The sequence below is a fragment of the Cricetulus griseus genome, chromosome 5 (assembly GCF_003668045.3).
Source record: "Cricetulus griseus strain 17A/GY chromosome 5, alternate assembly CriGri-PICRH-1.0, whole genome shotgun sequence".
In the NCBI taxonomy this organism is placed as follows: domain Eukaryota; kingdom Metazoa; phylum Chordata; class Mammalia; order Rodentia; family Cricetidae; genus Cricetulus; species Cricetulus griseus.
In genome coordinates, this window is record NC_048598.1 from 40,811,310 (window position 1) to 40,824,888 (window position 13,579).

Here is a 13,579-nt window from a genome sequence, read left to right on the forward strand (position 1 = left end):
GCTGTTTCTAATTTTGCATGTTTAAGTCATTAATCAACATACTACAACTTAATAATTTGTGGATATGTTAATATCAAACAGAAGATAGAAAATTGGTTTACACTTATTTATTATTCAAGCTTTTATTCAATTTCCAGTTGAGACTTTGCATCTCTCAAAATTTAAATAGGAGATAAAGATACAGCACAAAAGCCTGCTCACCCTGAGAAGTGATTTGCATAAATTCTACAGAGCAAAGCAACCAGTTTTACATACACTACATGTATGATTCTCAGAGATTCTCTTAAGGCACAAATAAGTATGAAAACCTTATGTAAAGAGCATATATGACAGAATATATACTCACTCTCTATACCCTAGGCTATTTCATTGAACAATCTATCTTGTGACTTATTCTAGATCCTTAACTGTTATCTATAATATCTCATTAGATTAGTTTAAATGATGTATTTAACCTTTATACACTGATGATAGGTATTCTGATTATTACCAGATATTTACAGTTATTTAAACTTACAGTGAAAATGTGGTACCTGTATCATTTCGTAAGGGTATGTGAATTTTAGATTTTGTTGATGATGGCTTCCACAGACACTGTGTGACATTTACTTCCACCAGCCAAGTAGTGAGGACTTGCAATATGTGAAATGTTCTTTCTCAGAGCTATCCTAAATTTCATCCTGAACTTAAAATCCTGACATACAGTAAAAGATTACATAGGGAATTTTATGTATAAATGTGTTAGCTGACACATTTCATTTTATAAGAAAGCATTGCTTTCATATGACTAGCTTTCTGCTATCATTTATATTTGAAGTTTCTTTCTAAAGGGCTTTATGGAGAAACTTGGACGCTACACGATTATCTAGTCATAACTCCTTTCTTTTGCAGTTCCACCGGTAATTAAAGATAAGGAACATGTGACAAATGTGTCTGTGTTGGTAAACCACCTGGCCAGTCTCTACTGTGAGGCAGAAGGAACTCCATCACCTGTCATTATGTGGTATAAAGATGATACCCAGGTAAATGGAGACAGCCATGTGAAGTATGCACAGTACCCTGCTTCTGTACTTGAAATAAATTGTGCAGATGCTAATTTCCTCTCAATAATAACAAACACTGCTCTTCTTTTCTAATTGTGGAGTTTTATTAGATTTGGAAATAACAATAGTTTGTCTCATGCAGGTGACAGAAAGCAGTACTGTTCAGATCGTGAACAATGGGAAGATATTGAAACTCTTTAAAGTATCTGCAGAGGACGCAGGGAGATATTCCTGCAAAGCAGTTAATATTGCAGGAACCTCTCAGAAGTACTTTAGTGTTGACGTATTAGGTAAGGAAAACCTCTTTATAAAACAAACCTACAGGTTAGAGACGTTTCTTACCATATGACAAAACAGAGAGATTTAAAAATAAGTTGATAGGAGAGAAATACCACTTGTGACATTCATTAAGGATGTTGTTTTTAATTTTAATTATTTATAATATAAAGATGGCTTTGACTCATATACCGAAAAATGTCATACAACGTATGGTAAAAGATACTTCTCTAGGCAGTAGCTTCAGAGAGAAGTGATTAGGTACATAGGTAGCTGTGCGACACAATGCAATGTGATTATGATGTGTAGATCTGAAGATAGCAGGATGCTTGAACTAGAAAAGGCCACACATCCCTTTCCACTCTAATCTAATTAGTTACAGGAGCTAAATAAGCCCTGGTTCTATTCCAGGGAAGAGATGTCTAAGAGAAAGGGATGGACTTTTCAGGCAGAAAGGGAATTCTGAAAGTGGGTAGCCAACTATACTAGATTATAATACAAATAATTTTCATGGTTGTCGTAGTTCTATTTTTAGTTAGTAAAGTTATATTTGACATTACAAGTTCACTTCATGGTAAATGACTTTCTCTTTTCAATATTTTTTTTTATCAAAATAGGTACATAATTGGTGTTTGTAGTGAAAAATGAAGCCTAGAAGTGATATGATCATAAAAATTAGTACTCATCGATTATCAAAAAAATAATCAATTTCCTTACTCTCCCCGAAACCCGAACTACAATGTATGTCTTTTTTCCCTACAATTATATTTGTATTTAACTACAGGCCATTTTTAAAAATCCTTAGCAGTTTCTCTTATCACTAGTTTTGGCGTTGTTTCTCCTGACATTCATTCCCTCCATGAAATCCGTCTGTGTGCAGTTGATTCCCAAACACTCAGCTCTAGCTTGGAATTCCTTGAGTACTAGGGAAAATATCTAGTCTTCACCTTACTATTTTTTTTATGATTTCATCTACTTATTTTAAGAGAGTCTCACTAATATCCCAGGCTGACCTCGACTCAACAATCTTCATGCCTAAGCCTCCCAAGTGCTGGGATTATAGATGTGTGCTATAATGCTCACATTTCCTTAGTGTGCTGGGTTGAATATCTTCTTTATGTGTTATTGAATATCTTGGTGCTGTATCAAACTCAAAGTCGCAATAACCATTTTTTTCTAGTAACAGTTGGGGTCTCTGAGTGACATGCATCTCTACCCTTCCCCTGCTTTCTCCAGAATTCCTGATATTTAACCATGCGTGTTCTTTATGCCTACTTCCTGATAATCTACTTCTTCCCATTCCATGGTGAAGGCATGCTTTCATTTATAATAGCATTTAACTTCCTTTATGCATCCAGTCTTCATCAATCTGATCCATTATTCACTTAGCAAGCAGTGAGATCTTTATATAAATATCTTGTTATGCCATACCTCTTCCCTCACTGAAACCCTGTACTGTCTAATAATTTCTGAAGATGAATACCAGACCGCTTAAAATGATACAAAAGAGAGATTTAGATGGTGAGGAATTATACAAATGAAAGTATTTGTATAAGGATAAGAATGAATATATTCTGCTTCTTATTGTATATCATACTCATACTCAAAAAAGACCAAGGGAGACAGGACACAGTATTTAGAATTTGAACCATATGAGACTGACATTGTCCATGTCATTGATCGTCTGAAATGTGCATCAATAGTGCATTGGATCGTGTGAACTTTGCTGCTCAATTACATTCCATGAGTTCTGCACACAAATTAATTGTGCCTCAAAATGACTTCTGTCCTTTCATTATGCTTGTAGGTAATTTTCCTGCTAACAAAATTTCATGAAAATATTCCTGGATTTAAAACTAGCATTTGGGCACACAATGTGATGTGAAAAGGAGCTATTGTGGGACGTTTTATTGATGGCCTTAATCTATTGTTGAAATAATTTGTTAACCACTAATTGTCTGCTTCTTCCCAAGGTCTTTGTGCTATGTCATATATTTTATGATAAAAATGTCTTTGTTCAAGTTCCACCCAGCATAATAGGTGCCAGCTTCCCAAATGAAGTCTCAGTTGTTCTGAACCATAACATCACCCTGCAGTGCCATGTCCGAGGCACTCCCTTCCCTGCTATTCACTGGTTCAAGGATGGCAAGTGAGTATCTTGTCTGTATCTGTTTGAGAGTGTAATTTATAAGAAACAGATATTCCTCTGTGTAAGGCTTACCTCCGTTTTAATCACCTTAAAATTACAACATTATTAAGTGATCACGATGGAGAAATAATGTTGCTTTGAAAAAGTCTTGTAATATCTTTCATTTTTCAAAAAACAAAGCTCTCTGTAAATTTGGGTATTTATTATGGAAACAGATTAATTTATAATTATTGTGCACCAAAATCCTATTCATAAATATTAACAGTTAAAATAAACAGATTTCAATGAAGAGATAATTATGCCTTTACATGGGATTGAGCTATTAAAAAGGAAATGGGTTTGTGACAATATAATGAATACACAGACTAGTTCTCTGTCTGAATAAAGTGGAAATCACAGAGAGCAATTGTACTTCCTAGAGTGGAAGCATCAAGGGCTTTGACCACACTGGTATGACTAATGACAGAAAGTGTCTGTGTGTCTGAGGAGGGGAGAGCTGAAAGGACTAAGTAGCAGAAAGTTTCAATTGGCCATGTATAAAATAGGAATCCACTTCATCTTCTAAGAAATTAACAAGACAGAGAACACAGAAAAATGAATTAGTATAAATGAGCAATTAAAATATAATCATACAATAAATGTTAAGATATTCTCATCCTCAACAATCTGATGAATATAAATAAAATATAATTTTGTTTCTCTTAGGTCATTTTTTAATAAATAGAGGTTTGAAAATATCAAGGGTTGTCTGGATATGGGAAGTCAGATTACATTACAGTACTATAGAGACTATAAAGCAATATCCTTAGAGGCAATCTCATGCTCTGTATTAAAATTTTAATGCTCAGGTGCTGTCATGCAGGGGTCACATCTCCATTCTACAAGACAGGGCAGAGATGTGCATCTCCAGCAGGAAGTTCATTTGCTGATATTCTCTGCCACACCGCAGTGGCAAAAGATTGAAAACTGGCTAACGACAGATGTTAGGAGTCAGATAACACATAAGACTGAGGTATTCATACTGAAGTAACTCCACAGCTGCTGTAACAGAGCACAGTGGGATGCAGGAGAATAGCACAATGTCATTTACAATAAATTTTAGATTTCTTCGGGGATATGTTTATGAATGAAAACTGTTTAGTGAAAACAGATGGATAACAGTCAAACTGATAATGACAAGAAGTTAGAGAGAATGTTCACATTTGTGAAAATAGACCAACAATGATTTTCCAATATGAACACTTAGGCTTATTTGTTTAAATTTTATGTTACTTTTATAATTAATAATGAATAAAATGTCAGTCTTATAAATTCAAGTATCATATTATCATATTCACTCTTTTTGTTTAGTCTCCTTCCCCCAAGTGTTCACTCTTAAAAAAACAAACAAACAAACAAACCAAAAACTTCAAATGTACTAAACCAGTAGTTCTTAAATTGGGGGTCATGACCCTCTGGGGACTTGACTGACCTTTTCACAGGGATAGCCTAAGACCGTCAGAAAACAGATACTTACATTATAATTCATAACAGTAGCAAAATTACAGTTAGTAAGTAGTAGCAAAAATATTTTTATGGTTGGGGGTCACCACAACAGGAGGAACTGTATTAAAGGGTCACAGCATTAGGGAAGCTGAGAATCACTGTAATAAACTATGGTATTTTTAACTTTTGAGAACATTCTATACAAAGTCATACCACAGATAGTGAAGGCTAATACTTTACAGAATTAAAGTCTTCTTCATTTACTGAGTAGACTGGCTTCTGGCTTATTAATATAGCAACATAGTCAATAATTTATTATGTGACTCTCGCTTTAAAAAAATAACTACAGGTTTTAAATCTTTTCTCCTAAAAAATAATCAATGGACTTTAAAGTAATGATTCTTGGGAGATCATAGATTTTACTAAGTAATATTTTTCAAGTATTAACACAACACTGTTGGAAAGACATGAAGTGAGCATTTTATAGTAGTAGATGTGAATCTTAGACATAGACTTTCATGGAAAATGTATGTGAGTTTCTTTGGGAATAAGTACTTTCAATATTTATGATAATATAACATTCACATGTGTTCCACTTTTTAGAAAGATTGGCATAGTCAGCATTATTAGCAAGTAATACCCACACATTTTCTTATAAACCCTCGCTCTGAAGTTCCTATGGGGCATTTTCAAACTCTTAATTATTCTTTTCCACTTAATAGTAGAATGTTTGCATTAAACCAAAAATTACAAAATGAGTAAGAAGAATAACAATGGATTAATGAATGAAAAAAATGACAACCCCACTTAGTTCCTCATGATGTTATTAAATGATTAAAGAATGATGGGGGAAAGGTTTTCATCTCAAAGCAGTAGTTATCCAATTCCTTTAGTAATGTGGCTTAACACTTTCAGTCTTTGGAATTGGAGCACTAATCACAGTGTATTCTTATAACCAATTTTGTCTCATAATTTTTATCTCATACCATGTAATTTATTGTAATTAATAAGACAGGAAACATGGGGAAATTAAAATGGACCTATGAAATAATTTTTTCTAGGCCTTTATTTTTGGGAGATCCCAACATTGAACTTTCAGACAGAGGACAGAATTTACATCTGAGGACTGCGAGGAGAAGTGACAAGGGGCGCTACCAATGTACAGTATCTAATGCAGCAGGCAAGCAAGCCAAGGATATAAAACTGACTGTCTATGGTAGGTGCGACTTTTCTCATGGTATTACCATTGTAAACTGAAAGCTAAAATTTACTCTAATATTTATTGTATGGTTCTTTCCTTCCATATTGAATACTTTGGAATGCTATTCAAATAAAGAGAAGGAGTTTACCTTTAAGTTTCAGTCTATAGCAATGCATTCAGTTTTTAAACGCAATTTATCCTTATCTGTGGATTTATTCAGATTATGTAGTAGGTTTTTTTTTTTTTTGGTTTTTCAAGACAGGGTTTCTCTGTATAGCTTTGGAGACTCTCCTGGCACTCGCTCTGTAGACCAGGCTGGCCTCAAACTCACAGAGATCTACCTGCCTCTGCCTCCCGAGTGCTGGCTGTAGTAGTTTTGATATGATAAGGCATTCCCTAATTGATTAGTATAAATATAAAAAAAATGCCTAAGAAGAATTAAGTGTATAAATGTACAAAACACACCAAAACATCTAGTATGCCAGCAATTCAATTGTTATATTTTTATTCCATCTTGGTTTTCATCCTGACCATGTGGTTATGTTTTTAATGCCATATGTTGTTCTATTTTTTTTCCACTGAATCTCTACCGGAAATAATGTGTCTTAGTTACTTCTCCATGGCTGTGACAAAACACCATGATTGAGGCAACTCATAAAAGAAACTGTTGAATTTGGGGCTCATAGTTACTGAAGGTCAGAGTCCATGACCATCATGGCAGGGTTCACGGCAGCAGGCAGGAGGTAATGGCACTGGAGCAGAGACGGCAAACTGGGAATAGCATGGGCCTTTGAAACTTCAAAACCTTCTCTCAGTGACACTCCTCTAAAAAGGCCACACCTCCTAATCCTTTCCAAACAGTTCCCCAAACTGAGGACCAAGTCATCAAATATTGAGCCTATCAGGGCCATTCTCATCTAAAGGACCAAATTATGCAAGCCCCATTTTCACTAAGAATTTCAACCACCAGTGAAGGTGACTCTCAAAGTCATTTTTTATGAATGGGGGAGTCATTAAGTAGACACATGAATATTATACCGTAGACACAACAATTTACACAGTAGAAAAGAATAGAACTCTATGTTAGTGGTTCTTAGCCAAGCTCTACTCACTGCACTATTGTCACCCTTTTTACAGAGTGTATAGTACTCAAGGAGAGATTCATAAACTTCAGTATTGCCTCTGAACAGGATCTTCCCAATCCAAAGCAGTCAATTAGGCTTTATTATATTGAACTGATTTGTTTTCTTAATATCACTTATCACAGTCTTGTATTTGCTTAATTAAAAGCTTTTGCTTGTTAGAAATGTATTGCTAGGGATTCTAAATTCCATAACAACAGACTTCTATTTTACACACCTCCACTTTATTGTATGCTATAGACAGCTCTAAAGACATATTGTCCAAATGATTGAAGGGTCTGGTAGTAAACGATAGTAGCCAGTAGTCATATGTGTTAGTGAGAAGTTAGTCCAGTCTGAGAGACACTGGAAGGATAAAAAAAATGTATTCCAGACACTAATGGTGGTATGAAAACTTTATATGTGATAGCTAGTTAATAATTTTATGATTTATTCTTAACTTATATTTTGGATATATTGGACTAAGTAAAACGTATTCTTAGAATTTACCTCCTTAATTTCTTTGCATACTTTCAATGCAGCCTTTAGAGACTTAAAAATTACATTTGGTTTAAGTTACATTTTTGTTGAGTAGCAGTTTCAGTCATTAATTAGGATGTGGACTTTGGAGACAGATGAACTTGTGTTTGGACCCCAAGCTCTGCCATTTACCAGCTTTGTGACTTCATATGGATTTCCTTGCCCCTCAGATTTTCTGTTTTCTTAAATTAGTAATAGTGTTCATATAACAGTGTTACTCTGAAGGTAAAATGCTAGGAAAGTTTTGTTTGGCTTTTAGTGGGGGTTTAATATATGTTTTTCTTCATTGCTTTAAAATTTAAAATATATATATAGGATCTAGCTCACTTTCTTCTTTCTCTTTCTTTGTTTCTCACAGGCTTTCACTCTTAGGCCAAGTTTGCCTGAAACTCATGGTAATACTCCTGCCTCTGATTACTCAGTGTTGAGATTATAGGTGTTTGCCACCACACCTAGCTCCAATTTAGCTTGATTATACTTAATAATTCCATTTAAAATCAGACTTTTAAAATAAGGTGTCTATTTCAAATTTTAGTATCTTTTTTAGATCATTTATGTGTATAATTGGAAGCCTACTGGGGAAATCAGTCATGAAAAGACATGTCTCTATATTAAGTGCCATCACTGAAAGATTAGCTATATAGATGCCAAGTTAAACAAAAGAGTTATTACCACCATTGCTGTCCTACCAGAGCCAGCCATTGAAACAACAAGCATAGTGCCTTCCCAGGCTGTTGTATTGTTGCCAGGATCTGTTGTGAATACAGCTTGGAACTTCAATAATACTTCTATTTCTGTGGGGCTTGAATTTATTCACATCAGATCCTCATGTTCACTTTGTGTGATGCCCTCGGGCACCCTGAAGAGAGGGTTTGTGGAATAGTCTGATTGAAAGGCATTGTGGTATTGAGAAGCTCTTAGTATTCTAATTTGGGAAACCATACACTTTCTTCCTAGCAAACTGTCCTATGCCTTCAAGTGGGTAGCCTTATGTTGACTTTATTTAATTTGTGAAAATGTGACTGTCAAAAAATGGAAAAATCACAAATGGTATACTCTAGGTAACTGTGAATAATGTGTAGGCAGACTGTTTTCTTCATTTACACTCTCATATCATCATATGAGGATGAAAAATAATAGCTATAAACATGAACATTGCATCTGAATAAACAAAAAGACTGGAGGGAAATTCATATAGAAAATACTAATGTAGTAGCTTTCTAAATATGATTATGCATATATATATATATATATATATATATATATATATATTTAAAGAGTTTAAATGGAGTTATCCTATAATGAGGAGACAATACCCAACTAAACACCACATGCTAGCAAATAAAAATCCTACTTAGAAGAATGGGTTACTTCTTTTTGAGTTGTTGGCCAGTGGGTTATCATAGAACCCCAAACATTACAGGCTATTGCTAATGCTCTTGGATACTCTCCAAAACCTGGTGGTAAGACCATATTGCTGAAGGCACCTCATACTTGATTCATAGAACATGAATGAATCAACCTGGTACTGACCTGGAGGCTTTATCCCTACTACCTATCTTTTATGATGCTGGAAGGTGTTCTGGTGCCCCACACCAGAGGAGAAAAGTAATTATCAATGTCACTCAGTTGTGAACCCGGCCAGCTTCATTAACAACTGGCCTGACAAGATATACCCACTATGCAACAGTGGCACAACCATCATGGGAGTAACCAATCACTTTCTGTTTGGATATAAGGCTTACACTAATCAATATAATCCATCCCCATGCCTATTAGTCTTCTGCTAAACAGACATAGTATTAAAACATGCTATATCCATAGATAAATACATCTGTCTACCCTCTTCGGAGAAGCTTCTTACAGTAGGTGACAATTCATAGAGGGACCTTCAACAGGTCAACATACAGGAAATACAAACTGTGGAGTGCTCATCACTAAATGAGGTGTATATATCACATTCCTCCCCATAAGACTCAGAGATCCTCCCTGAAGAGAGGGTGGGAAGATAGTAAAAGCCACAGGTGGTGAATAACTTCTAGAAATCGTGCTTTGGGGACAGAATAGAGCAGTTGCACAGCAGTTGTGAGAGCAAGCACAAAGTCTGCACAAGTTCAAGACAGACAAAATTCTCTTTGGGGAGGAGGGGGTTGGGGAGATGGGCACAAAATTATTTAATAGGCCTATTTTTTCCCTGTCATCCAAATTGATGACAAACATTCATATGTTACTATTGGTGATTGGTAATGAGATTTTATCTGTTGTCCTTTTAAAGATGTGTTTCTCTTAGATAGGTTCTGCTTAATATATCTGTTAACTTTTAACATGCTTTTACTGAGTATAGTCATTTCTAGGAAAGCATTTGAATTATTCTTTCACATTCTTCTTTTATTATTTGCTTTTTAATATGTCATAACAAATAGGCAATTACTCAATTCTAATTGAAAACTATATGGGAGATTCTGTTGCCAGGATAAATGGAATATCTTGAATATGGAAACTTACACATTTATATCAAACATTGGTAGAATGATTGTTTGGGCTCAGGAGATAAAATAAAAATTTGTGGGTGAATAAAGGTCTCACTTTTGGTTTGAACTTTTCACAGCCTGAGAAATGTGTTAAGCAGCCTTACACCATGTGAGCTTGAAAGAATCAAATTGCTATACTAATTTGCATATTTAATGTCTTGTGTTGTAATTTTAAACTGAAAGCACCATTTGAAGCAAAAGCAAATTCCCCAAACTCTTCAATATTTAATAACAGATCTTGAGCATGACTCTTTATTCAGAAAAAAAATTCAGTGTCAACCCTGGACTCACTAAATGAACATAAAACTTTACCAACTGATTCTCAGAAGTGGTCATGGGACTCGTGATGTTCGTATCAGTAACAACAAATGAAACACACCATTGGCACTAGGAGATCATTAACATACAACCATTCTGCATAAGACACTTGCTGAGAAGTAACAGTCACAAAACACAGATGTTTAAACATCACATCTTCGAGCTCTGAATACTTCATTAATTCTTTTCTTACTTCACATATTTTTTATCTTCATCAGTTGTGACAAATCTTAGCAAATTCCACTTCAGCTAGTGTTGGTTGGACTTCACTAAGGACATTTTTTTGTCAGCATTTGTTCTGCCCAGATTGTTCTTAGGGACCAATTCTTCAGGTTTGTTAAACTTTGCACTGACTTAGAAGATAAGCCCAAATAGTTTAGGATTGGTAACATCTGTGAAGAGTGTCAAAGGCAAGAGTATTTGAGAGACTAAGTTGCCCTTTAAAACTGACTATTCATAGTGCCCCCAGAGTCATCAGCTCCTGAGTTATTCTCACTGAAGAGCTGGCAATCATCGACAAACTGATTTTTCTCTGGTTATATTTCTGCAGCTGCTACACTCATAGTTAATTAAATTATGTCACCATTGAAAAATGACCTTCTTTGCTAGTGAACTACTTAGAAACTTCCTTTGTTTTAGTCTCCTTTTTTATGTTTTTGATTTTTGTAAAGAAATTGTTAAGCTGAACCATCCCATTTTACGTATTCTAATATTTCAAACTTTTTGCCTTTCTTTGAAATAGGAATATTGGAGTGCATGCTTAGACTGTTGATATTTATGCTTTCAGAGCTGTGGTACCATCACAGAATATGTAATGCTCTGCCCATTGATTGTATAGCAAGCGAAACATTACACTGTGCCACTCCACTCTTCTTGTTTTGTCATGCAGAACATGCACTGGGAACAAAATTAAACATGGCACTTGAAATTCTAGCAAAATACAAGTATGTCATTAAATTTATGATACACTGAGCAGCAATCGAAGCAATCAGCACACCACATGAGTAGCTATCTGCAACTACTTCATTACTATTCAGTGAGAGCAGCCATGGCCAATACATAAATGAATGAGTTTGACTGTATTCCAACCAAACATTTAGCAGTCTTAACTCAGCATTCATTCCCCGACTTGTTTAAAAGTTGGCTAGTTCATTTACTTTAAAGTACTTATAGGAAAATGATTCCACTATCAAATTCACCCCAAAATATCACAGGCCATGATTTGGGTTGTGTCTGTTACTCTGAACCAATTCTCAGGAAGATTACCAGAAAATGTGAAGATTCTATTAGCACCAGCATCTTATTTTCTAACTAATCTCCTTTTCCACTAAAAGAATCCATGGTTCCTTGGAGAAATAGTTAACTCTAGATATGTGCAGGATTACATAAGATGAACATGGAGTGTATAGTAGGATACTTTATTAAGGAAGTGTAAAAATAAAATAAGATGAAGTGGGTATATCAAAGGAGCTAACTAAGAGAGCTCCCGTGGTCTGAACTGGCTAACTTAATGTGGTATTGGTTATATCCCCAAGTATAACACCAATTTTTAAGACTTCATAATGATAGGAATAAGTGTATTAGATATATAAAGTGGGTAGGAGAGATAATGTCTCCCAGATAGAATTCCAAATAAATTATGAAGTTAATTCCTTGCCAGGAAACTAAAACACCGGTGGGGAAAGGGGCATCTTCCTAGTACAGAAACTTGGAAAACACTGCCCTTAGCCAGGTATCCAAGTCATGCTCACATCAGTTCCCTGTAGTAGTATGTGACGAGACGAACAACACACCTCACTGTTTTCTCTCTCAACACCCAGAGATCTAGGTTAACCACAAGAAGAAAATTCTACAGAATATCCTTCGCTAAAGCATGAAAATTTATTAAAATTGTGCTAAGACACTCAACTGCAGAAATATGCCATTTGATTTCTTTCAAATTGTTGCAATTGTACTGTGACCTTGCAAGAATCATGTTAAAAATATGTAGCTGAGATTGAGCAACTTAGTGTTTTTCCAAAAGTCCAGTCCTCAGTGGCCTGAGAGGCCAGGCATGAAGTAGTGGAGTAGTGGAGACTATCCCTATAGCTGATTAGATATGTACAGCTGAATGAATGGGCTCCTGGAAGCTAAAAGCTAATACAAGCTAATACAAGCAAGAAAGAACGAACTCCACAGCTGTTGCCAGTAGCTGGTCTGAGAAGCACTCAGATGTGCTTCTGTATTTTGGGAGAGGAGAGCATGAGATTGTACCAAGTCTGACACTTTTGTTCCTTTGACATTGACATTTGAACTAAACGAGCCTACTTTAATTGAGACTTTGGTTTGGATTCCTTTGTTTGTTGAAGCTAACTCGCTTGGTTACTCCAATATGGTCTACCCCATGAGCTTTTGAAACTGAAGCTGTGACTTGACTGTTTTACTGAAAATTGGAACTGGACAGGAAGGGTATAGAGACTGTGTGGACCAGAGAGGGAAGTAAACATCTGTAGAGGATACAGACTTCCTATCATTAATATGCATTTATGTTAAACTAAGAATTTTAGCTACCACCGCATTTACAGCACAATGCAAATGCTAAACTTGTGTTTGTTTTGAAATCTTTTGTAGTTCCACCTAGTATTAAAGGAGGGAATGTTACCACAGAAATATCAGCGTTGCTCAACAGCATACTTAAACTGGAATGTGAGACCCGGGGGCTTCCAGTGCCAACCATTACCTGGTATAAAGATGGCCAGGTAGTCATATCCAGCTCACAAGCACTTTATATTGATAAAGGACAATTTCTTCACATTCCAAGAGCACAGGTCTCTGATTCAGCAACATATACATGCCATGTATCCAACATTGCTGGAACGGCTGAAAAATCATTCCGTGTTGACATCTATGGTAAGGATATATAGATCTCTTTCCTG

General features: G+C 35.5%; 1 protein-coding gene across 1 annotated transcript in view; it reads left to right on the forward strand.

Moving 5' to 3' along the window:
- Nucleotides 1-13,579, forward strand: part of Hmcn1 (hemicentin 1) — a 439,469-nt gene that overhangs the window by 257,983 nt on the left and 167,907 nt on the right. Inside the window, exons 27-31 of the mRNA XM_027417405.2 lie at nt 892-1,022; nt 1,186-1,333; nt 3,342-3,468; nt 6,015-6,169; nt 13,275-13,553. Of these exons, the coding sequence (XP_027273206.1) occupies nt 892-1,022; nt 1,186-1,333; nt 3,342-3,468; nt 6,015-6,169; nt 13,275-13,553 (840 nt within the window). The remainder of the gene's footprint in view (nt 1-891; nt 1,023-1,185; nt 1,334-3,341; nt 3,469-6,014; nt 6,170-13,274; nt 13,554-13,579) is intronic.